Source organism: Bufo gargarizans, chromosome 8 (assembly GCF_014858855.1).
Source record: "Bufo gargarizans isolate SCDJY-AF-19 chromosome 8, ASM1485885v1, whole genome shotgun sequence".
In the NCBI taxonomy this organism is placed as follows: domain Eukaryota; kingdom Metazoa; phylum Chordata; class Amphibia; order Anura; family Bufonidae; genus Bufo; species Bufo gargarizans.
In genome coordinates, this window is record NC_058087.1 from 142,166,157 (window position 1) to 142,192,830 (window position 26,674).

General features: G+C 42.4%; 1 protein-coding gene across 1 annotated transcript in view; it reads right to left on the bottom strand.

Moving 5' to 3' along the window:
• Window positions 1-2,161: 2,161 nt before the first annotated feature.
• XYLT1 (xylosyltransferase 1) overlaps window positions 2,162-26,674 on the bottom strand; it is a 302,674-nt gene continuing 278,161 nt past the window's right edge. Inside the window, exons 10-11 of the mRNA XM_044303506.1 lie at window positions 13,637-13,970; window positions 2,162-3,102 (exon numbers count right to left, since the gene is read on the bottom strand). Coding sequence (XP_044159441.1) covers window positions 2,780-3,102; window positions 13,637-13,970 — 657 coding nt within the window. The 3' untranslated portion in view covers window positions 2,162-2,779. The remainder of the gene's footprint in view (window positions 3,103-13,636; window positions 13,971-26,674) is intronic.

The window sequence follows — 26,674 nt, forward strand, 5'->3', positions numbered from 1 at the left end:
TTAATATTCCTTTGGTTAATTGAGGGCGTCACCATTGCTCTTGTTGCACCAAAGCTCTGGTCCTTTCTCTGGTTCGCCCCTCCCTGGCTGCTTTGCCAATGACTGGCCATGTAAATCAAAGCAGCTAGGGAGGGTCTGGTCACAGAAAGGTGTGGAGCTTGGGTGCAACAAGAGAAATGATGACGCCCTCATTGCACCAAAGGCCTAATTAGCATATTTAGAAAAAGTATCATAATTCGGGGACGGAGCCTGGGAACAAAAAAAAACACCAAAAAATCAGGCAAATAACAGCTATGTGTCTATGCAAACAGCTGGATGGGGGGTCACTGGTGACAGATTTCCTTTAATTATTGGATATATTTGACGTGTATGTGGAAAAAACACTTTATCTAAAATCAGTCAAGGCATATCTAAGTGTGAACAGATGTTAAATATGTCGTTAATGAAAACTATGGACGGCAAAAATACTAATAAACAGGGAATAAAATTCTCAACATGACCAAGTCTATACTTGCTTGTAACAAAATAAAATGCAAAGCGCTGGGCCTTTACTGAAGAAAGGCAGTTGTTAGTAAGATAAACTTCAAGCTGCAAAAGCAGCACTTACTAATTAGTCACTGACTAAAAATATAAATAATAAATATCTAGAATACTTCATTTACCTACCAATATGTTACTTCCAGCTCATAAGAACATGGCGCCAGCACAGCTAACACCTAAAGAACTTCCCGTTCCATCTATAGGCCTCATATGATCATGGCATATGGAACAAAACCAGAAGGGTTACACTGGTCTGGTTAATAATATCTCATAGAATAGCTGTTTTAGCTTGAAATCAGGGACTATCATATTTATAAGGGATTTCAACCTTGCTACGTAGATGTAGCATTACATCAGGTGAAACATGATGACAACTGGAGTCGTATCTGGTGGCAGGGCACCGGAAGTTCCCCAATATCATAGTAAATAGGTTTTATGCAAGTTCCAATTTGAACTGAAAATTATTCCCAGACTTTCCATTTTTAACACTGGTAATCCATAGACTACTGAGGTCAATGAACAATCAATGACCAAGAGCTCATGGTCCAATGTAGAAGATGCTTCTGGCAGTGAAGAGTCAAATGCTTAAGTGCTGGAAGCTCAAACTTTTCTAAGAAGCTGTCTCACCGAATCCTTGGAGATGTCACATAAGGGAAAGGAAGACTTATCTCTCTTTGGTCCACGATAAGGAAATAAAAAACAATAATGAAGTAACTACAGGTTTACCAGTAAGTATTCACCACAAGGGCTTTGTTTACCTTGTGCCTTTCAAATTTCACAGCCAACCCAAAAAATATTAAATTCACCAAAGGTTTTTACATAAAAGAATCAATCATTGAAACGGTATGAATGATGATACCTAATATGTATTATGTCAGAGAAACTTAAGGCTTGGACTACATGATAGACTTTGGTGGATGACGCTTAACAAGTACTATGAACATTGCTTCAGGATGTCATGACATGGCTGTCTCTTTCAGGCAGCTGGGATTATTTTTCAGTCAAATTCTCTAGGTAGTTCTGTTACCCCAACATAGTTACTTGAATGGCACTTTGTAGCCTACAAAATCATACACATATGGTAAATGAAGAATATATTTTGAAGGCTGACTCAATACTAATTGAAATTTAGTTTTCCAGTTTCCATGAAACCAACGATACCACAAATTTCATATTAACCAGTAGTCTTGAAGATACCAGAATCCAGAATTACTGATTTGAGCAAATTCCTAAGCACTAGTTTAATCAATACTGGTCTAGCACAGAAAAAAATGCCAAAATATTTCCTACCATAAGGGCAAATACGGACAGACTACAGAGGACTCCTGAGCCAGAACAGTATTTGGGCCTCTTGCTCTCTAATACCCCAGTATTGATGAGACCCCCCCCCCCCCCCGTATGTCTCCCTAAAAATCCAATAGTAATTAGGAGATATGAAATTCATGAAATAGATAGTAGGAAGATGCTTCTAGGGTGAAAGTGGGTCCCCTTACCCAAAAGGCCCATGTGCAGTTGCACCAGTTGTACACATGTGGTGTCAACCCCACAAGGTTTCCTAACATTAACATCCCCACAGGGTGTGATGAATGAATAAACATTGTGCTGCAAGGAACACAAAATATGTGGTAGCAATGCCAACCAGTTAGAGAGTTTTAATTCAACTGGACCTTGAATAACTGGCACATGGTGCACATGTGCAATGCATACTGCTTAAAATCTTTAAAAGTTTCCATCCTATAACCCTTTGGCTGCCAGAGTTGTCTGCAATGCCATTTGGGACTTCTTTGGCAACACATGAGTCATTAAAAGGCCACCTTTTGCTATAATTTCTCACAATGTAATGAAATAGCCACGTTCTTGACTTTACATCTGACATATTCCTTTTTTTTCCAGAACACTGCTAATTAACACTGACAAACACAAAAAAAATACATGAAGGTAGAAAAATAGAAGGTAATTGTGCAAAGGGAGAACGGGGCTTTCGATGACTCAATTACAAGGGAAATATTTGCGCATTCGAGCCCTTGGTGAGTGTCTGCTGTTGGTGCTCTGCCAATTGTAGGGAAGTGCTATCAATGCCAGTCTGACCATAAAGCCTACAACGGAGAGCAGAAAGGACTTCTCAACACCTGTAGGTGACTCCTTTGAAAAGCAGAAAACCCTATAAATTGAATCTATTCTTCTTAACATTGGTCAATTTCCCTTTTAAATCCCATGCCATTGAAGGGTTCGCCAGATGCTACCTCAAACGCCCATCATGTTTGAGAAGTCCAAGTTCCGATTTAGGGTCAGGGCTAAGTGAACTCCAGGCTGTCTGAGAACATGACTGCATGACTGGACATGAGGACGGTCCTGTTGTACAGATGTCTACTGCTGACCACATGTTTGTAACTAAACTGTCAACCCAACTTTCCAGTTTTGACCCTATAAGTGCTGCATTCTTCTTGGCTTGTTCCACTTGATTTGAGTTTATTGGTATGTTCAATACTGGATTCAAGCCTTGGAAACTCTGCTCCATGTATGCATTTTTTGAAGGTCCTCCATGAAACTTGGCCACATCATCTAAAATGAAAGAAAACATCTTGTTAGTTCTGAATACTAATGGATGCAATCTTTCTTATGGAAAACAAATGTGTTTACTAACTGGAATGAATCCCGGTCCTCTGAATAACATTGTGAAATAATGCTTCTCCCAAAGTAAAAATATGAGTATCTTGTATAAAAGGGTATTCCTTTCTTTACATCATATCGACAGAATATGCCATAAATGTTTAATAGGTGCACTTCTGAGACCCCCAACTACTGTACCTTGAGAAATGAGCACAGTCTTGCTGCCATGAATGAAGAGATAGCTGTGCATGCAAGGCTCTTTCTATTATCTTCTATGGAACTTCCAAAAACAGCCAGGCCACATTCTAGAGATAGGTATGGGTCCCTAAAGTGGGACACGCAGCTTTTGGACATTTATGGCAGATCCTTTTGATATGCCATAAATGTCCACATGGGAATAATCCTTTAAAGGGGTTGTCTGCTTTTCCTATAGTGATAACCTACCTTCAGAATAGATCATGAATATCAGATCGGCAGGGGCTGACTCCAGGCACCCCTGCCAATCAGCTGTATAGAGAGAATTCACCACTCATACGAACAGTGTTCTCTGATTACCTACTCATCATCGACATTACAGGTGCGAGCAGGTGTAATTACAGCTCCTTTGTCCCATTCACTTCAATGATTTTGCTACCCAGCAGCTACTATGTATATTATATGCCTAAGTAATGTCTACTGTCTTTATGTTATGTCATTCTACTGAACTGACAAACACTTTCTGGAGAAGAAAATGAAGAAGAAGAAGAAGCTCAGCACATTAAAGGGGGTGTCCGATGAAGACAACCCTTGTTCAGGGGCGTAGCTAAAGGCTCATGGGCCCTGGTGCAAGAGTTAAGCTTGGGCCCCCCTTCCCTCAGTGCTCTGTGGTCAGGGGCAGGGAAGCACATAGTCTTTGTGCTGCCTGAGGTAAAAATGTAAACTACCCTACCATGCCAAATTATTGAACTAACCCCTAATCTCCAGCCAGAGGTGTAACTTGACCAGCATTTCTATGATTCCAGTGTCTTCTTATGCAGCACAAGGGGTCTTTGGGCCCCCTCAGGCTCCTGGGCCCGGTAGCGACTGCTACCTCTCCACCCCCTATAGCTACGCCCCTGCCCCCTAATAAGGCCTCATGCACACAACCGTTGTTGAGTTCCATTCCGCAAAATGGGGTTCCGTTGTTCCGTGATCCGTTTCCGTGTGTCTTCCTTTATTTTTGGAGGATCACCAGACATGAAGCAAAGTAAAAAAAAGTCTAAGTCAAGTTTGCCATGCAAATGATAGGAAAAAAACGGACGCGGATGACAATCTTGTGTGCCTCCGCGTTTTTTCACGGTCCCATTGACTTGAATGGGTCTGCAAACCGTTTTCCGTGAAAAAAATAGGACAGGTTATATTTTTTTGACGGACTGGAACCACGGATCACGGTCGCGGATGACAAACTGTGCATTAGCCGAGTTTTATACGGACCCATTGAAAGTCAATCGGTCCGCAGAAAAACACGAAAAACGGGACAACGGACAAGGAATGAAACAACGGTCGTGTGCATGAGGCCTAAGCCCTACGAATGCCTTGGAGATTTTAGACAATGCCTTTTATACTAGTATAAAAAAAACTGGGCTTCTCGGGTGACAATAATATATTCAGGGAACGCTTTCTGTTGCGTCCATATGGGCACAAGAAAGAAAGTAACTGTATGGGATCGATCCAGATTAGTAGGGGTGGAAGTCAAGAGATGAGTTGTGCTCAACCCCAGCCAGCTACCTGCCTGAAAAAAAGGAACCCCTTTTTTTTTTACTAAGCAACAACAATTAGGTGATTGTTCATTAGCTATGGGAAGTAGGGGGATACAGCATCTGCTGCCTCTATGAATCTGTGATAAAACGGTTTGCCTACCACCAACACTAGAGGGAGCTCACTGTCTAGAAATATATACAACGTTCACTGAACTCAGTGGACGCTGTAGAAATCTGTTTATATTGAGCTCCCCCTAGTGGTGGCTGCGGGTAATTACTGTGGATTTATGTCAAGAAGCAAAGTTCAGTGCTTGCCACCATGGTACGTTTGCCACTGACTTCAGTGTTAAAGGGCATCTGTCAGCAGATTTGTACCTATGACACTGGCTGACCTGTTACATGTGCGCTTGGCAGCTGAAGGCATCTGTGTTGGTCCCATGTTCATATGTGTCCGCATTGCTAAGAGAAATATTTTATATGCAAATGAGCCTCTAGGAGCAACGGGGGCGTTGCTGTTACACTTAAGAGGCTCTGCTCTCTCTGCAACTACCGCACCATCTGCGCTTTGATTGACTATGTAAATGTTTATACTGTCTGGCCTTGTCAATCAAAGTGCAGAGGGCGCGGCAGTTGCAGAGAGAGCAGAGCATCTAGGACAGGGATCTGCAACCTTCAGCACTCCAGCGGTGTGAAGCTACTACTCCCAGCATACATACTCACTCAGCTTTTCTTGTAACTCCCATATAAGTGAAAGGAAGATTCTGGGAGTTGTAGTTTCAGAACAGCTGGAGTGCCGGAAGCTGCTGATCCCTGCTCTAGGAGTAACGGCACCGCCCCCGTTGCTCCTAGAGGCTCAGTTGCATATGTTTTTTCCCAGTAATGCGGGCACATATGAACATGGGACCAACACAGAAGCCTTCAGCTGCCGCGAGCACATGTAACAGGTCAGCCAATCTCATAGGCACAAATCTGCTGACAGATGCCCTTTAAAAAACAGAAAGCACCATTGGAAATAAAGGCGAGCAAGCAGATCAGACTGTAAAAGCCCCTTACTGCTATTAGGCGCACATTTGTTCCCAGCATGAAGCGCACAGAGTTCAACGGAATGACGCACGTGAGACAGCTTACAATGAATATAAATGGAAAGCAAAAGAACGCATTTTTGTCTGTATCGCTGCTACCTGCTGTGAATGTCGCCCCATTTTCTGCCAGCCGTGTCCTCATTGTAAGTTTACGTGGCTTATGAATATCGCCTTGATTGTCACCCAATCTAAAAGCTCCACTGCCCAATGTCATTTCATTTTTTTTTCCCCCTTATTCTTAAACTGACACTTATAGTAACCGCACGGTATAAATCATCATCAGCCCCGGCAATTGAAAATTGAAGTAAGCGGTCTAGCACAATAACTAGCCGGTAAGCAAAACAACATATGCTGTGTATTTGAAGTTAATAATTATGCTCTTCACAGCTTGAATCTCATGTCAGGATGGAAGCAGCGTGCATTTCATCCTGACTTCAATAAAATGCGCCTTGCAGCGAGTGGGATGCATTTTTGATTTCAAACTAAATGTTCCATAATTGATTTATAATGCTTAGGACGACAGTGGCCTTTTCGAAATTTCAAGCTGTTTTTTTGAGTCAGAACGGACCCGGTTCCAATGGCATACGGCTGACGTTGGCGTGGAACAGGACATCTATTCACATCCTAAATAAATGCTAAATACAGAAGGGCCTCTCTGTAAAAGAGGCACACTGTCAAAATTCAACATGGCACATACACGCTGCCATTCACATGTCTCTGCAAACTTTTTCCAAGGTGAGAGTACTGCTTTGTCCCAGACTTTTTTTTTTTTTACCTTCAGTTCCCCATTCATTTTTTTTGTGAAAATGTTGCAAGCTCTCCAGGACACAGAAAGGACCTATTCAGCCCGCTAGATAAGAAATGTGTTCATTGCCTTTAGATAGCGATGGGCGTCCAAGAATTCTGTGCATCTGTCGAGCAGGCACTGCCACGCAGCTATCGGGTGACACCGCAGCTTTCTCTGCACAGAAGAGATGCCTGATATTGGCAGTAATTAGGCAGAGTGGGAATACAGACATACATTTACCAGCTTACGGGCTGTATTCAGGAAGCTGTACGGATGTCCCAAGACACCGGCCTGACAAAGGACACATTTGTAATTAAATTTATGGATGTGTAAGATTTGCTTGGGGGTTATGCTGTTCAGGAGGCAGCAGGGCAGTGCGGGGGCTATGGTCAGGAGTAGGACACTGCACAATCACTGGGTCTGGATAACATTGTATATGTTGTGCAGCAGAAGCGAATATCTTAGGCCCCATTCACACGAGCGTGACGGATTAAGTCCGGAGGCGTTCAGTGAAATTCGCACCATTTTGCAAGCAAGTTCAGTCAGTTTTGTCTGTGATTGCGTTCAGTTTTTTCCGAGCGGGTGCAATGCGTTTTTCATGCGCGTGATAAAAAACTGAAGGTTTACAAACAACATCTCTTAGCAACCATCAGTGAAAAAACGCACTTGCTTGCGGATGCTATGCGTTTTTCACTAAAGCCCCATTCACTTCTATGGGGCCAGGGCTGCGTGAAAAACGCAGAATATAGAACATGCTGCGAATTTCACGCAACGCAGAACTGATGCGTGAAAAACAACGCTCATGTACACAGACTCATTGAAATGAATGGGTCAGAATTCAGTGCGGGTGCTATGCGCTCGTGTTTAAGGGGCCTTATTCTTCCTTTATACTTAGGGTCTAATCGTAATGAGCTGTGTACATTCGGTGTATGAGCCAAGAAATCCTCCCAGTGTATACAGTGGCATGCAAGAGTTTGGCCACCCCTGGTAAAACGTACTGTTACTGTGAACCCCTATACTGTTCACAGTAACAGTAGCCCGGGGCCCTTATTTAGGTTATACTTACCCTGCTCCCTGGCACCTGCGTTGCTTCTGATCCCTGCACGGCCGCCACTGCAACCTCCTGTCACGCAGATCAAAACATCCGGTGAAGGGGGGGCAGCCAATAGCAGGCTGCGACGGGGACGAGCCTCCCCAGCATCGCAGGTCTTTCACAGCCAATGCAGGGGTTTTTATTAGCTTTTTTTAGCAATCTGTCTCTGAAAAGTTTCTTGGTCTTCCAGACCTTCTATTGACCTGCACCGTTCCTGCCATTTTTTTATTACATTTAGAACTGAGGAAATGGTAATCTGAAAACCCTTTGCTATCTTCTTATAACCTTCTCCTGCTTTGTGGGCCTCAACCATTTTCATTTTCAGAGAGATAGGCAGCTGCTTAGAAGAACCCATGGCTGCTGTTTTGTGGGACAAGGTTGGAGGAGTCTTGGTATTTATAGAGCTTTGAAATCTGCATCACCTGGCCGTTCCTAAAGATGATTGTGAACAAGCCTTAACCCTAACAGACTATTTAAGGTCTGAGACCTCAGTCAAAGTTATCTGAGAGCTCAAATCTCCTTGGGTTCCCATACTTATGCATGTTACTCCTTTCCTTTTTTTCACTCGAAAATTGTACAAAACCAAAATAATGCACCAATACTGCTTAAAATGTTGAAAAGTGTGTCTCATCTTTTACTTTTTTGCTTTTGGAGATCAATTAATCTTCAAATTGCTTAACTCAGTAATTTTGACATGGCGTGCCAAAACATTTGCATTGCACTGTATGCCCAATTTGTGCACAGACCTCCATGGGCCTGATCAATGCCTTACCCTAAGTTCACACCTGAGCGTTTTACAGCGCGTTCAAATGCGCTGTAAAACGCTCAACACGTGAAAACCAATGCTTCCCTATGGCCCTGGTTCAAACTTGAGCGTTTTACAGCGTGTTTGAACGCGCTGTAAAACGCCCGACGCATAAACAAGTTCTTGAGCTTTTTGGGGGGCTTTTGTCGCGCGTTTTGGCCATAGACTCATTGGACAACACTGCAGTCAATCACACAAACACGCGTCAAACGCGCGTTTACTATTGCAAAAAACGCGCGACAAATACGCGCGTAAAACGCGCGTCTCAGAAACGCTCAGGTGTGAACCCAGGGTAAGAGTGTCTTCTTCTATACAGGTGAAACTCGAAAAAATTAGAATATCGTGCAAAGTTCATTTATTTCAGTAATGCAACTTAAAAGGTGAAACTAACATATGAGAGACTCATTACAGGCAACGCGGGATATTACAAGCCTTTATTTGGTATAATTTGGATGATTATGGCTTACAGCTTATGAAACCCCAAAGTCTAAATTTTGAGGTACCTTTTGCTCAGGGGGTATGGATTAATTAGCTGACTAGAGGGTGACACTTTGAGCCTAGAATATTGAACCTTTTCACAAAATTCAAATTTTAAGTTGCATTACTGAAATAAATGGATTTTTGCATGATATTCACATTTTTCGAGTTTCACCTGTAGGTTGTTATGCCGTTTTACACACCTTGCAGCTAGGCGCTGAAAAAAAATGTATACTAGTTGATATACATTCTCTTTAAGCCTCATACACACAACCATGCCGTTTTAATGTTCGCAAACAGTAGATCCCTCAAAATATGGATGCAGTTCGGACTCATTTTGCAGACCCACTGACTTCAATAGGTGTGTAAAAATTGCAAATACAACATGGACTGTATCTATATTTTGTGGATCTGCAATTTTCTCAAGATCCATACAGTCGTGTGCACGAGACCATACAATGGTTGTCTATGAGCAATGTAGTTGTATATGTCAAAGACACAAGTGGGTGGAACAAGTCTGAAATATGCATTACATACATTAAATGTAGTGTGACTACAGCCATGGAGCACGTGGGAATGTAGTTCTCAAGATCATTGCTCAAGAATAAGTAGTAACAGATTGCCATGGCTTTTATATTAAAGGGGTTGAGACAAACCCTTTAAGGCTACTTTCACACATGGATCGGCAAAAACGCTTCCGTTACAATAATACAACCGCATGCATCCGTCATGAACGGATTCCGTTGCATTATGTCTTCTATACCCATGACGGATTCGTCTTGAACACCATTGAAAGTCAATGGGGGACGGATCAGTTTTTTATTGTGCCAGATTGCGTCAGAGAAAACGGATCCGTCCTCATTGACTTAGGCCTCTTTCACACGACCGTTTTTTTTTTCCGTTTTGCGGGCCGTTTTTTGCGGTCCGTATACGGTCCGTATACGGAACCATTCATTTCAATGGTTCCGCAAAAAAAAACGTAATGTGTTCTGTATGCATTCTGTTTCCGTATTTCCGTTCCGTTGAAAGATAGAACATGTCCTATATTTGGCCGCAAATCACGTTCCGTGGCTCCATTAAAGTCTATGGGTCCGCAAAAAAACGGAATGCATACGGAAATGCATTTGTATGTCTTCCGTATCTGTTCCGTTTTTTGCGGAACCATCTATTGAAAATGTTATGCCCAGCCCAATTTTTTATATGAAATTACTGTATACTGTATTTGCCATACGGAAAAACGGAACGGAACAACGGAACCACAATGGAAGCAAAAAACTGAACAACGGAATGCAAAACACTGAAATGGACATACTGTCGTGTGAAAGAGGCCTTACATTGTGTTTTGCTCTGCACCACATCGCGGATAGAAAAACGCTGCAGGCAGCGTTTTGGTGTCCGCCTCCAGAGCAGAATGGTGACTGAACGGAGGCAAACTGATGTATTCTGAGCGGATCCTTTTCCATTCAGAATGCATTAGGACAAAACTGATCCGTTTTGGACCGCTTGTGAGAGCCCCGAGCTGATCTCACAAACGGAAAGTCAAAACCCCAGTGTGAAAGTAGCCTAAACTGGTTATCCATGATGAGATAAAAAGGATCTGCACCACATCTGTAATAAAGAATAGATCATCACTTACCTGACAGATCCTGTGCTGCTTCTCTGGTTCTCCCAGCAGGGCTCTGTCTGGCTGCAGCAGTGAAATTCCATCGAAAACACTTGACTGCTGTAGCCAATCACTGGCATCTTCCATGCACCATTATGGCCAGCGATTGGCTGCAGCAGTGACGTATTGTTGACCTGACGTCACTGCAGCAGTCGGGAAAACAAAGCAATACCAGAAAAACAGCGTCGGTGCAGGATCTGTCAGGTGAGTAATCATCTATTTTTTATTATAGGTTGATCCCTGAGTTGTCCAGTTTCCTCTGAAAACCAGGCAACCCTAGTACGCTATAAGATCCATCAACAGCAGGGTAACTGAAAAATAAGGAATAACTACATAAAAATATGCAGTAAATTTAATTATGAAGATGCTAGAGAATTCCTCTGTAGATGTCCTTTATAATCTGCTGCTCCTCGCGACCCTTTGTATGTAGTGATGTGTCCTTAGTGATGAAACCACAAGTGACCATGGTGGCAAACTGCTGCCGCACCAGTGATGTTCCGTCCTGCTGTGATCACGGACAAGACACACAGAGGGACGTAACGAAGGGAAGCCAAGACATTGGAGCTAGGAGACCAGAGAGGAATCAGTGAGGTAAATTATATTGGATTTTATGTTATTTTTATGTGTTGGCCATATTTTGTATTTTCAGGAAAACCCTCTCCATCTTTCTATTGTTAACACTTGTCTGTAAATATTTCCTTCACTTATTGTCTACATGTATTCTGTATATGTGTGTGTTTGCTATTCAAACACAGTTTACACATGTCGACATATGCTTTTTACATATGGTGCATGCTATTTTAGTCTCCGTTTCTATAGATCGGTACAGATTGGCAAGAATTTCTAACTATTGTAATCCCTTAAAACAGTCATGGAGTAAAAATACCACAAGGAACTGTTTTCCTTGGAACAAACCCAAAAGTCTTTGGCGATATCTCTCGGCTCCTGAAAAAACGTACAGCATATTATCTCATGGCTACAATCAGACAATTTAAACTCGACCTTTAGCACAGGTAATAAAATACCTTTACTGAATTCTACATTTGCTTAGCTGTTTTGCACATGCAAGTTTGGCCTGGGGAGACTTTGTATGCCAGCTGGCCTCTCAACAAAGAGAAACAAGATCTTCTCAGCGCTACATCAAAGGTTTCTCTGTACAGATGAGGAGCAAGAACCCTGAAAGAGATGTCTACTGATGGATGTCTGTGGTTTGGCTGATATTTCTAGCTCTTAACAAGCTTTGCCTCTAATGCTAACAGATCTAAGGCAGCTATCCTATAAGTCAATGTTTGACCCTTTAAATAGGCCTTGAGACATGACTAAGATATTAAATAAGCCAGCACCTCATCTGCAGACAGCTGTTTCAGGGGGCAATTACCCCTCATCAGTGGAGAGCAGAGAGTACTGGCTTAGCTGGGTGAGAGGCCTAAGTCAGGATTTGGGGGCTACTATCTTTCCTTAAGGAGAGAGTGGCTTAGTTGGAGACTTATAGGCCATACATGCTCCTCTGGAATTCTGGGAAGAAAGGGATCCAAATGAGCTCTCAACAAGCTCTGCCTCTAATGCCACCAGATGTAAGGCAGCTACCCTATAAGTCAATGTTCAATCTTATAACTAGGCCTTAAGACATGACAAGGATATTAAATAAGCCAGCACCTAAGTCCTAGGATCCATCTATAGTATAAAAGTAGGTTCACACCTCTGTTTAACTGATCAGGCAGGCACTTCCGGACAAAAATGCCGGGGTTCACTGGATCTGACCCAGCTGGATACTGTTGTTCACCGCTGGACCCCATTGACTACAATAGGATCTGGCAGCTTTCCGGCATAAGTACCGATTTAGGTCAGGACAAAAAACATTGCATGCAATTGTTTTTGTCCGGCCTAAAGCCAGTATTTTGCCGGAAAGCAGCTGGCTACTCACCAGGTCCCATTTTAGTCAATGGGGTTCGGTGGTGAACGGCGGTATCTGGCTGGTCCGGATCCGGTGAACTCCAGCAGGCTTTTCCAGCAGTTAAGTGGAGGTATGTACCTACCCTAAGAGGAATGTATTAACCTTAGTGAAAGGAGCCAAGATGCCTCTAGAACAGGTATGCTCAACCTGCGGCCCTCCAGCTGTTGTACAACTACAACTCCCAACATTCCCTACTGTAGGCTGATAGCTGTAGGCTGTCCGGGCATGCTGGGAGTTGTAGTTTTTCAACAGCTGGAGGGCTGCAGGTTGGCCATCCCTGCTCTTGAACATTGTTCCAAAAGATCGACTGCAAAAGTAACAAAATATTACGGAACTGATGAGAAATGAAATGAGAATGTGAAGTAAATGTTCTAAAAATACAGTGATTTTGGAAATATAAAGAAAGACGAGTCCTGTGAAAAATATTTTTCCTAAGTATTCTTGGTAAAAAATGCTAAACACATAACTAGTTTGTGTTAAAAATAAGAAATCGTAAGAATTACAGATAAAGCCTTTAAATCTATTGTTATTATAAGATATTTGCCAGCTGGTTCTCCTGCTAAGCGGGATTAGTATTGCATTATGTCGCAGCAGTTGCCTAAATGTGCTCATAGTACACAAAAGTCTGATTAAATGAAAAAAGGGTTCCCCGTAACCTCAAGTAAAAAAAGAATAAAGATTTTTTGCAAGAAACCTCCAGTAATTCCTTAAAAATTCTTAACAAAACAACCAGTTTATACTATTGATATAGACAGTGGCCACCAACCTGTGGATCTCCTGTGGTTGTCAATGCTTGATGGGAGTTCTGCTTTGACAACGGCTAGAGTGCCACAGGTTGGAGTCTACTGTCATATGACAATGCAGTACTGCGTTCAGTCAATGCCACATTAATAATTTTTGCACTTACCACTTTTAATGGGTTGCCGGTTGGAAAAAGTAAGCGGACTTATGAGAAATCTAGTTTCGGCTACAGGAACCCAGTGATGGAGAACCCGAATAGTCCAGATGCCAGGCCTGAGAGGCAGGTTCAGAGGAGGCTTGTAATGAGTGAATTCCGCAGTGGATTCAATAAGAATATCATATGTAGCAGCAATGACGTTTACGGGGTCAATCCAAACGACAGTAACTGTTATGTTGGGCCCCTTTCCCCATTTCTGCATTGCAATTGGCTCATCCATAGGCCCCATAATGCCACCAAAATTCCGGAATATTCTTTCTTTGGCGTCCCATTCGGTTCCCGCCTGAAAAAAAACAAAAAAACAACATATAATGAATGTAATTAATTTTAAGCATGAGAGGCGACTAATGCAGTGCAAAATAAATTATTCATTTACCATCTATACAAATTCAAATAAGGCTCACATTAAGTCTGTACAGTGACCCATACATAAGATAAGAAATATTACTTCCGTCTGTTTTTTATTGATAAAAATGATTTATACCAGAACATTGTTTTATGTTTTCCTGTGGAATGTGCAGAATAAATCAAGTGCACTAGAAACCAGAGTCTTATTGCGTTAGGTAGTATGAGCTCCTATTTATAAGGGTTGATCATGACCTGGTTCCTGACCATAATCAAGTGATGGAGCGTTCTAATCCCTACCAATAGTGGCTCTATACAGAATGGATAAATTTACTTTCATAAAAATATTGGTATCATCAAAAATGACATATTAATAAAAAATAGGTTTTTATTATTTTTTTTACTATTTTTGCTTTTTTTTTTGTGGTGTTGCTTATGTGACAACCCATATAAAAAAAAATCTGGAAAATATTACATTTTTACATGGCCTACCAGCATATAAACAATAAGCTGACACTTCCTGTTATCTGCAGCCCACTTGTCAGCTTAACTGTGTAGACTGAGACAATGGCGGCAGAGGGCAGGGGGGTTATTTACAGTTCAATTGTACTGTTTGAAGCCTAGATAATTCAGAACAGTAAGGGTCCTTTTACAAGGGCAGATTTCTACCCCAAGTTATGTCCATCCCCATACAGTTTTCACTTCATGTCAACACATCACCAGTTAATATGTGGTGATTTGAAATGTGGCATACATAAACAAATATCATATGTAATTGTAGAGATGGGAAACACATAGTACATCCAAAAATATAGACACGACATATGGTAATGTAACCATAAATCTTAGGAGAGGGACAAAAAATTCAACAAAGGCATGTACAAAAAAAAACTATGTGCAAAGTTCCCAAAATGTACAAATATTCAAACTATACAATGCTTGCCTAGAGTATGGTCAATTGACGGTCTTTATAAAGAAGGACTTCCGTTCGTAACTACGGTAAGCACAAAGAGAATGCAAAGCAAAAAGGGGGTCCATAGCTCATTAGTACTCAAGGCATGACTAGGAGGCATTAAAATGGGAAGGGTGGATCAGGTTGTTAGTGAGAGTTTTGGGAGCGGAAGAGAAGCCAAGGGTGCCAGAGCTTTTGGAATCTGCTGTGATTGGATCATTTCCAGCTTAGGAGCTCTTCCATTCTACATATCATATCAACCTTTGATAACCATTCCTGAATACTGGGAGGTTGTTGAGATTTCCAATGAAGAGGGATAAGAAATAGTAATTTCAAGGAATGGGAGTGAGAAAAATGCGGTTTACACATTTTGCAGATCAGTGGTTTGTGGACCACAATACGGACATGGTCGTGTGCATGAGGCCAAACAAAGAGAGATGACTAGAGTTGCGATCATCTAGAAGAGAGTAAAGCTTAGGTACTTTCTAGTCTGTAAAAGTATTTTTTTAAATATGGTTGGACAGTTTGTCTCAGATGGGTGACATTCCCGATTACAAGGTAAGGAAGTAGTTTTAAGGGTGTTGCTTGGTTGCTTGGTTAGTTGGCAAAAGGCCTCTCAGCTTCTAGTTGTGTTGAAGACTTTTCAACCTATTTAGAGTCACCCGTCTGCTAAAGTGTACTGTTCTATAGTATAATAAGAGGTCAGGGAAGGTCATGTCTCCTGAAGAGGATTTTAAAATCAAAGTCTGTGATTGACAGGGTTCTTTTTTTAAACTCAATATTATTATTTTTCAATCAATTTTGCCTTTTTTCCTTTTCATCTTAGCAGTACTATACCATTGGAAAATGAAATACAGAATCTTGTCTTTCTGTAGCAAGTCAAATGATAATACCTTCTATAAAGATAGATGATCCGATCCGTTTTCAGTTTATTACTGCTGTGAGGGAAACATATTATCTAAAGAGTAATCCTCATGATAATAGTAGATGTAGAATTGGGATGACAGTATGACAGCTCTAATGTTCTCCGGATAGGCCTAAATAAAGATGCCCTTAGAAGAGCATAGCATTTATTAGCATAATCTGTGATGTGTCTAATTGTGTCACTACAGTGAAGCTCTCTCTGGTAGTTTTGACTCAGAAAGGGTGAAGCTGTTTGCTGTCCAATCAAAGAAGAACCAGAACAGGAAGTTGCATACATGGAATGGCGTTAAAAAATGATATCCAGAAAACCATCCACATTTTTTGTTAAAAAAAGTACATTTCCGTATTGCTCGCTTCATAAGAGGCACTTCTCCAAAAAGTGGGGGTAAATGGCAGCGCATTTTATAAAGCGAATACTAGTAAGCGCTTCAGGGCTCTCTAATATTGCAAAGGTGAGTGCAGCGGTGACTGCAGAGCTGCTAGCACTAGCTGTACTCACCGCTCCCTGGTCTTCCTCTAGGAGCCACGCTGCAGTGTCCTCACTGCATATAGTGTCAGGATTTAGTGCGGTCACTATGACCTGACGCTGTAAGCAGTCAGGTCACAGTGCAGCGTGGGCCCGGAGAAAACCAGGGATTGGTGACTGCAGGAGAGACCGTATTAGGGAGCCTGACAGATTTGATATGGGGATCTAATCTGAGGTCTGACATGGGTGTCTGATCTGAGGTCTAATGTGGGGTCTGATCTGAGGTCTGATATGGGGGTCTGCTCTGAGGTCTGATAGGGATCTGATCTAAAGTCTCATGAAGATTAAGAGTCTAATTTGGAGGTCTGATGAAGATTGGGGATCTGTTCTGAGGACTGATGAAAAATAATTTTTTTTTTTTTTTCCTCCTCTAAAACCTAGGTGCATCTTATCATCAGGTGCATCTCATAAAGCAAAAAATATGTTACAAAATAGGGGAAGAGAGGCAGTGACTCTGTCGAATGCTAATGACCACAACCATTATGGAAGCAGTCATTAGCATGTGGGAGGCACGGGGAGGTTCTGGTCTGAGGCTGATAGGGTCTAAATGGGGGTCTGATCTGAGCCGGATGGGGTCTGATCTGTGGCTGATGGGTATGGTATTTACATATAGACTGTTAATATGTGCTAAGAAATTTTAGATGGTATTGTCACTTTAATGATCGGACAATTCCCTTATTTTTATGCACAAAAATGTAAAAAATAAATGTAAAAAAGGTGCTAATATCAGCCCCTGACCCTCACAAAAAACGACTTCTCTTGTTTGTCGTTATTGATCGCTTGTGTATAGAAAACCCAAAGGAAATAACCACATCTAAGTTATTTTATGACAAAGGCTGTCAGCTAATTTGATACTCCTGGGCTGAAAACATGAGAATAGACAGAGAGATCACAGTACAGTTGTGGTCCCCATGGTAAACTGTTCGGAGTGGAGAGTATATTGTAAGATGTAACATGTCATTAGATGGAATACTGTGATGAGATGTAACCTTCACTAGCATTGATTAACCAATGACCTACTAAGCATTGTCAATAGAGGTCAATGTGAAGAGGGAGATATATCACCAACCACAACAATGTATGCATAAATTATTTTATCCCATGATAGATGTGGTGACATTGGCTGAGATACACCTGATCAAACTGACCTATGATTCAATTGGCTAAGTCCCAAAATTGGCTAAGTCCCAATATAGTTGGATATCTGACAGGGTGATAATGTTGAGAATGAAAAATCTGCATAGTATAAAGGTTTAGAATTAGATCACAAAAAGGGGCAGAGTTTGCCATGGTAGGTTGAAGATGTTTCTCAAAATTTTGATAGTGATGGCTTATCCTCAGGATAGGTCATCAATATCAAAGAGGTGAAGGGTCTGACTTCCAGCACCTTGTCAATCAGCATCCTCACAGCTTACCAAGAACAGCGCCGTACATTGTATTCTGGCTGTACTTGGTACTGCAGCCCAGAACCTTTCATTTGAATAGCACTGAGCTGCGCCTAGGCCATGTGACCAATGAACGTGACGCCACATGGTCTAGGAACAGACAGCAGTTTTTGGCTAGCCATGGTTGACTTCCCTGCTGCTAATCCCCCTACTGCCACTTCCATTACCCCTACACAGCCACCAATAATACTACTACCCCAACTGGCCCAAATAAAAGGGAGTATTTTTCCAGGCTTGTTCAATTTCCAAACAAGCCACTGTTTTTAATGACATCAATGTGTGTGTAAAAACAGAGGTAGGGATCTGCCCTTGTTAAGGCATCATTTTTGGACGCTTGGTACAAATAAGCAACAGATTTTTTTTCAGATGACATTGTGTGTGTTTAAACACCATTGAACTACCAATTTTTGGTAGGTTTCTAATATTAACATGTGGCATGCTGTTGGTTAACACCTTCAACCATGCGTTTACCCATGGCTATATATGTCAGTGTCACTCTGATACTATTTGCTATTGCTGTCATTGCGTAGCTTAAAAGGGGTGGGGGGGAGAAGAGAAACAGTAAAAATTAGCATTTAAAAAAAAATCAAGACCAAAAAGATATTGTAAGGGATCATCTTTTTTCAAGGGTCACACTCACAGATATCTTCGCAGACACGGTTATAATGTGCAAACTCTTGCTTTATTTCAGACACTTCAGCAAAGCACAGGTTACGAAGTCGCAGCTTCAACTTATCACGTGTGACATCCACACAAAATAGCAAACCCTTGCCCGGCTAGGCTCTAACTAAACACATAAGCATATCCCTGACTCACCTAGAGAGCCCTGTTCACACATGGAACACAAATGCGGCTTTCCTCAGCCATACAGTCCAGCAACCTCCAGGCTGTGACACTTCAATACCTTTTGGGGGATGTGGCCCAGTAGTCCTCCCGACTCTGGCCTCGTGATCCTTGTTTCACAGGCGTCACCGCGTCTCCCAAAGTTCAGGCTATCGCCTAGCCTCGTGGCCCCTCAGCCCATCCGGCTGATACCGCTTCACAAAACACTCCAGAGTGAGACACACCCAATTCCAGAAACCAGATTAAATGGAATCCCTGGACGTGAGCATGCCCTAAGTCCCGGACTGGAGCATAGGGAACAGGCACCCACCCAACACATTGCCTGTTCCCAGTAAAAGCCCGCCCTAAAATAGTTGAACCAGCTACCCTATATATATGGTGTCCCCCAACTACTTTAGTGGACACCTGCACTAGGGCTTTTACTCCACCAAGGCTGGGCCCCTTGGTGACACGCTCCTGGTGCAAACAACACCTCAATGTTCACATTGCCACAATATATTTTAAAAAAAATCTAAGTCTTAGGAGTCCTCAGGGTACCAATTGTCAGGACAGGTGGAGCATATTTGATTCGTGCGGAAATAATTAGGACACAAATCGTATTTTTTTTTTTTTTATGAATTCTCGTAGATGTGTTACATTGAAAATGAGCAAAGGAAGTTCCCCCCAGTGATCACCTGTAATCTATGGGTAAACCTGGTAGTCAGTGTTCAAGTTTTCTGCAGCGCCACCATGGAGGAAATTAAGCACTATATACCGTATTTATCGGCGTATAACACGCACTTTTTCCCCCTGAAAATAGGGGGCAAATGATGTATGCGTGTTATACGCCGATATAAAGTTAAGAAGCCATGTTTTTACATACCGAATGTATAACATTAAGACGGCGCAGCGCCTGCCGCAGCTCCCTCCTCATGCGCCGCCTGTCCCAGCTCCCTCTGTCATGCGGCGCCTGCCCCAGCTTACTCTGTCATGCGCCGCTTGCCTGTTCATTCATATAGTGAGATAAGCAGGCAGGCGGCGCATGAGGAGGGAGCTGGGGCAGGCGGCGCATGAGGAGGGAGCTGGGGCAGGCGGCGCATGAGGAGGGAGCTGGGGCAGGCGGCGCATGAGGAGGGAGCTGGGGCAGGCAGCGCATCAGGAGGGAGCTGAGACAGGCGGCGCATGACCGAGGGAGATGCCGGTCTGCGCCGTCTTAATGTTATACCTCCGGTACTACAGTAAGTACCGTACAATTAGATATAGAGTCAGATTGAATGTTTAACAGTTGCGGGGCCCGGTGTATTAGAGTAGAGTCACTGCACCGGGCCCCGCCATGAGTGTTCCCGCCTCATCTCTCCACACTTATCCATCTCATGGGGGATCTGTAGATGACACTTATGGGGATCTGTGGATGACATAAGTGTCATCCACAGAGCCCCATAAGTGTCATCCTTTTACATTATTTACCTTATAAGTGGTATTAATATTAATAAAAAAAAGTTCTGAGCTACCCTTTTTTTCCTGAAATTTCCCTCTTAAAATGAAGGTGCGTGTTATACGCCTGTGCGTGTTATACGCCGATAAATACGGTAGTTGTCTCTGTAAAAGAGTACAGGACAAGTCCTCCCCCGTGAGAGACACTCTAAACTCTGGCTAAAAGTTGAGCATCCTGAACATAGGAGACAGATAGGGTACTGTATAGGAAAATAGATATTTTAAACTTTACAACCCTTTTAATTAAAAATGTAAGACTAAAATATTCCTTAAAGGGGTAGTCCCATCTTAATGATCACTGTTAAATCTGTTAATGATTTAACAGTGATCATTTTTCTAAATATATTTAATTAACTAATTCCCACTCCTTAGAAGAAAATAAACATATACTTACCTGACTGTTGTCTTCCGTCTCCCCTGGTTACGGCCACCGCTCTTCTCAGGAATCGCGGTGGCAGCGCTTGCGCAGACGACTTCTTCTCTTCTCCCGGCTGGCCGCGCGCAGTCCCGAAAACGCACGCCGAGGCCGCGCATGCGCTATGGTGTTTTTTTCCTGGCCAGTATAGTATATAGTACACAAATGCGGCAATGGGGCTGAGCTGTGATACCAAGCACAACCGCTATCCAATGTAGGACACTGTGCTTAGTGAGCTGAGAGAAGGTTGTGAAACTCACAGGAGTGCCGGTGCCTTCTCAAACTGCTGATCGGGGGGGGGGGGGGGGGGTCCCAGGTGTTGGACTCCCACCGATCAGATACTGATGACCTATCCAGTGGATAGGTCATCAGTAAAAAGCTCTCGGAAATACCCTTTAAAAGTGTCAAACCCCAGGACAACCTTGTGAAAACTTTTTGTCTGAAAAGGCAAAACTAAAGTCAATAGTGAACTGGATTTCTACAGACTGCAATAACAACAGCCTTAAAACCTCTAATGATGACTTTAAATTGTGTAATTCCATGAAGCCATCTTTCATTAAACAACCAAGCAGACAACAGAACAACCAATTAGAGCCCTGCTTCCACCTCTCCCGATACAGCACACATTTGAGACTATGCCACTGATGCTACTGTTAGATAACAGCAATGTAATTAAATGTTCCACAGGCTCAGGAAAAACATACACAATAGATTTCAGAGCAATGATCCCAGAGTCATGGACAGTACATTGAAATATTAGTCTGGAAAATTTCCTCTTGTGTATATTCTTTAATAAAACAATTTATGTTGTCGAGGTCTCTTTACATTGATGCTGGTTGACAACCACTAATAGCAGTCATTAACGGGGTTGTCCGGCCTTTATAATATTAATGACCAATCCTCAGGCTAGGTCATCAATATCAGATCAGTGGGGGTTCGACACTCGGCACCCCCGCCAATCAGCTGTATGAGGAGACGGCGCACACGTCTTTATGGTCTTTACCATAACCAGCAGTGGTGAAGAGAAGGGAGATGGCACGTGTGCACTTCGTGCGCTGCCTCCTCATACAGCTGATTGCCAGGGGTGCTGGGTGTCAGACCCCCGCCGATCTGATATTGATGGCCTAAGCCTGGACAACCCCTTTAAAGGGACATTCCGGTTGTTAAACGTTTTTACTGCTTTTACTGCTCTGCCTACATAGGTTTCATAGTATTTTCAGTAGTAAATACTCCTACTGTGTAGGGAAATCTACCAGTATATGCTGGGCATTCGAATGAATGCCTGTCCGTGTAATGTCTTGTTAGGCTAGTTTTGTTAAAATGGGAGCCAGAGCAGCTATCCTTTCTTGAAAGGAAAAAATCCAGCACCTCGATTTTTCGTGCTTAGCAATGTTTTATTCCACAAAACCAAATATACAGCGGTGAAGAATCCTCAAAGTGCAAGCCCCAATACGGTCTACGCGTTTTGAACCAGATGGTTCTTAATCATGACCTTCATAATAAATTTCTAAGGAAGTGTATATATAGGAGTGAACATAGAAAATCCCTCCCCCCTTAGACTAGCTGGGCGGTGCAAACCATCCCAGGTGTTACAATCAAAAGTGCTAGCAGAAATTTAAATATACCAGACAAGTTTAAAATCTAACATGAGCCCCTATGAACAGACATTTCATGACATTAAACCCAGCAAAAATTGAGGAGTAACAGAGCATTGATAATAAATACATAAATAAGTGAATAAACAGGATTATAAGTTATAAGTGAGCAGCAGAAAAAACGCTCCATGTGAACACTCCTCAATACTTGCTGGCTGCAATCTAACTGACCATTCAGGCTATACAATAATTTTTTTATTTTCTTGAAGTTGCAACATGATGTGATCGTTAATAGCTACTAATAAATATACATGTGTTCTTTTCTCAAATTTGATCCTGCAGGGCTTCTGGACTTCAATTTTTAGAATCCAGAAGGCTTCTCTTTGGTTTACAAGTTTTTTTGAGGTCTCCACCTCTTGCAGGCAAGCCCTCCCAGGTGTTGCAATCAAAAGTGCTAGCAGAAATTTAAATGTACCAAACAAGTTTAAAATCTGACATGAGCTTGCCTGCAAGAGATGGAGACCTCAAAAAAACTTGTAAACCAAAGAGAAGCCTTCTGGATTCTAAAAATAGAAGTCCAGAAGCCCTGCAGGATCAAATTTGAGAAAAGAACACATGTATATTTATTAGTAGCTATTAACGATCACATCATGTTGTAAAAAATTTATTGTATAGCCTGAATGGTCAGAGTTAGGCTAGGTCTACACGACGACATTTGTCGCGCGACAAAAAGTTGCGCGACAGATAGGACGCAACAGCGACATTTTGTTGCACCAATGTCGCGCGACAATTTTTATAATGGCAGTCTATGGTGTCGCACTGCAACATGCGACATGTTGCGACTGCGACGCGACAGTCGCAGAAAAATCCATATTGAATGGATTTTCTGCGACTGTCGCGTCGCAGTCGCAGCATGTCGCATGTTGCAGTGCGACACCATAGACTGCCATTATAAAAATTGTCGCGCGACATTGGTGCAACAAAATGTTGCGCGACAACTGTCATCGTGTAGACCTAGCCTTAGGCTACTTTCACACTAGCGTTCGGCTAGCGTTCGATCGGATCCGTTCTGAACGGATCCGATCATAATAATGCAGACGGAGGCTCCGTTCAGTACGGATCCGTCTGCATTATTTTAGCAAAAAAAAGCTAAGTGTGAAAATAGCCTAGTACGGATCCGTCCAGACTTTCAATGTAAAGTCAATGGGGGACGGATCCGCTTGAAGATTGAGCCACATTGTGGCATCTTCAAACGGATCCGTCCCCATTGACTTACATTGAAAGTCTGGACGGATCCGCACGGATCCGCACGCCTCCGAACGGCCAGGCGGACACCCGAACGCTGCAAGCAGCGTTCAGCTGTCCGCCTGTCCGTGCGGAGGCGAGCGGAGCGGAGGCTGAACGCCACCAGACTGATGCAGTCTGAGCGGATCCGCCTCCATTCAGACTGCATCAGGGCTGGACGGCTGCGTTCGGGTCCGCTCGTGAGCTCCTTCAAACGGAGCTCACGAACGGAAACCCGAACGCTAGTGTGAAAGTAGCCTTAGATTGCAGCCAGCAAGTATTGAGGAGTGTTCACATGGAGCGTTTTTTCTGCTTCTCACTTATAATCCTGTTTATTCACTTATTTATGTATTTATTATCAATGCTCTGTTACTCCTCAATTTTTGCTGGGTTTAATGTCATAAAATGTCTGTTCATAGGGGCTCATGTTAGATTTTAAACTTGTCTGGTATATTTAAATTTCTGCTAGCACTTTTGATTGTAACACCTGGGATGGTTTGCACCGCCCAGCTAGTCTAAGGGGGGAGGGATTTTCTATGTTCACTCCTATATACACTTCCTTAGAAATTTATTATGAAGGTCATGATTAAGAACCATCTGGTTCAAAACGCGTAGACCGTATTGGCGCTTGCACTTTGAGGATTCTTCACCGCTGTATATTTGGTTTTGTGGAATAAAACATCGCTAAGCACGAAAAATCGAGGTGCTGGATTTTTTCCTTTCAAGTATATGAGTCTGGGTCTCTTCCCATCCGTGCACCTTCCAAACTACTGATGCAGGTGAGCTGGACTGTTACTATTGTCAGCTCTCCTTTCTATAGCTCTCCTTGTGGGGATACCATTTCTATGATGTCCATAAGACATGATAGAGTGCTTGGGCAGGTTTTTTTTTCTCCTCAGACTACCCCTTTATGGTATAGAAATATCTTAGACTGATCAAAGAATACTCAGATATTGACTACACAATCAATCCTTCAAGATGTAAAGGAAAATGGTGGTGGTCTCAGGTTTCAGACAAGATGAAAATGTACATAATAAACTCCGGGGTCCTTATTATTTTTTACAAAATTTTTTATTGAATGTTTTTCAACATTTTGTAACACTAATAACAAATAAAAGCCAATGTTGTAGAGAATAAAGAGGGTCGATGCAAAAGGAAAAACATAAGAAAAGCCTAACACACCAGATGCATAAAGGAGAAGATTTTGGACAGAAGCGTCAACAATATATGGTGGTATTATTCACTACACCGTCTTGTAGATGGGGCCATCACAGCCAACGGGAAAACCCTGGTAACAGACAGACAGACAGAACAAAAAGGGGAGACAGACCAATGACAAACTGCGGGGAGAGGGGAGGGGCACCGGGAGGCACTCTCTCAAGATGGCAAACATAGCAAATAAGATATGGGCATGAGTTCCATATACTTAAATGTGGCCATCAACTAAGAAAATTGGAGGTGCCGCTCTAGTCTGCTTAGTGGCCAGGAAGAAAAAAACGTATCAATCACCGTGGTGTGGGGGAATTCTTGGGATCTGTTTATTAAGCAATGCTTCCCAAGGGTCTTTCTTAATATTGTAGCCAGTCAACGAGTGAATGAGGTTAAAAACTGAAATCCAAGGCCTTTTCACAAGCCCACCAGATGTTTAATACATAACCTAAAGAGGGGCAACCTCTAAAACAGGTAGGGAGGTGGGCTATATGGGAGGAGACCAAGTACCAGCGGAGTAGCACTTTATATGATGTTTCAAGCATTAATGTATTCTGGGTACTTTTATGTGTAGATTTGCTTCCATTGCATATCAGAAAATGTAGAGCCCAAGTCTGACTCCCATTTGGAAACATTGGATAGTTGTGTTCTATAATGGTTATTGTTGAGATCGGCATAAATAGTTTAGATAAGGCCTCTAGAGTGGGAGAAGCGAAGACAGTAAGTCTCAAAGGGTGACCAGGGACCTTGTTATTCTTAAAGGAGTTGCCTGTTTTTTTTTTTTTTTTTTTTTAAATCTGGCCTCCAGCCATCATAACTTGTGGAGAAATCCATGCTCACCTGGTCCTCGCTTCTTGGTTCCGGCTACCGGGCTGTCTTCACTGAACTTAAAGTCCATGACTGTAAACTTCCTGCATGGACAGGGTCACGTGTGCCTCTGCAGCCAATGACTGGCCTCAGCAGTCCATGTAACCTATTAGTGCAGGAAGCTGACGACAGCTCAAGAGCCGGAACCAAGCAGTGGGAACTAGGTGAATATGGATGTCTCCATAGGTATTGATGGCTGGGGGGCAGGAAAAAAAACAAACAAACCTGAACAATCCTTTTAAGTATGTGCAAAATAGTGTCAAGGCTATAAATATAATACATATTATTTTCCAGGGGCTCACCATTAAATATAAGTCAAAGCCAATGGTGTTTCCACTATTGAAATACAAACTATCATTAAAGGGTTTGTGATGATAAAAAATATCTATACATTTCTTAGAATCATGTAGATGTATTCTTTATATTATTCTTTACTGTACTTTATTGTTCCTGCTAGAACAGTTTGCAATGAAGGTCCAGATGGGTGTTACCAGTTGGAGGTGTGACCCTGTTGGAGGTGTGACCACAGTACTGACTGAATAGTGTTAGACTGTGCAGTGACACCCCCCCCCCCCCCAAATGGTAACACCCAAAAGATCTTCATTGCAATTTGCTAGCAATTTATTTAAAAATTCGAGCAGGAACAATAAAGGAATGGCAAAATATAGAATCATAAGAATAGATGCTCCAGAATCATTATTACATGGGGAATGCAAATAGTTACTAAGACATTTCAGGAGAGGTGACAGCTCCTCTTTAAGTCTTTGACACTGGACAATTCAAGAAACTCAAGAAACATATAGCTTTATGCAGAGAGGCGTTATATATCAGATAAAGCAAACTGAACAGTAACAAACCAATGGAAGTAAAAAGTGGGAAAAATTATAGCGGTGATAACTTATCACTTCAGGGAATTAAAAGTCAACCGGCAGACACTTTGATAAACAGCAGCAACAAAGCATCAATCTCCTTAATGGAACATTAATGTCTGGGATTTGCCACACACACCAAAAGTCTGAGCTCTACATTGGTCTTTCTTAATTGCTCAATCACGATCGCCATTTGTTATGTTGGATAGTAAAAAGAATGTGCCCAATTAATTTCCGGTT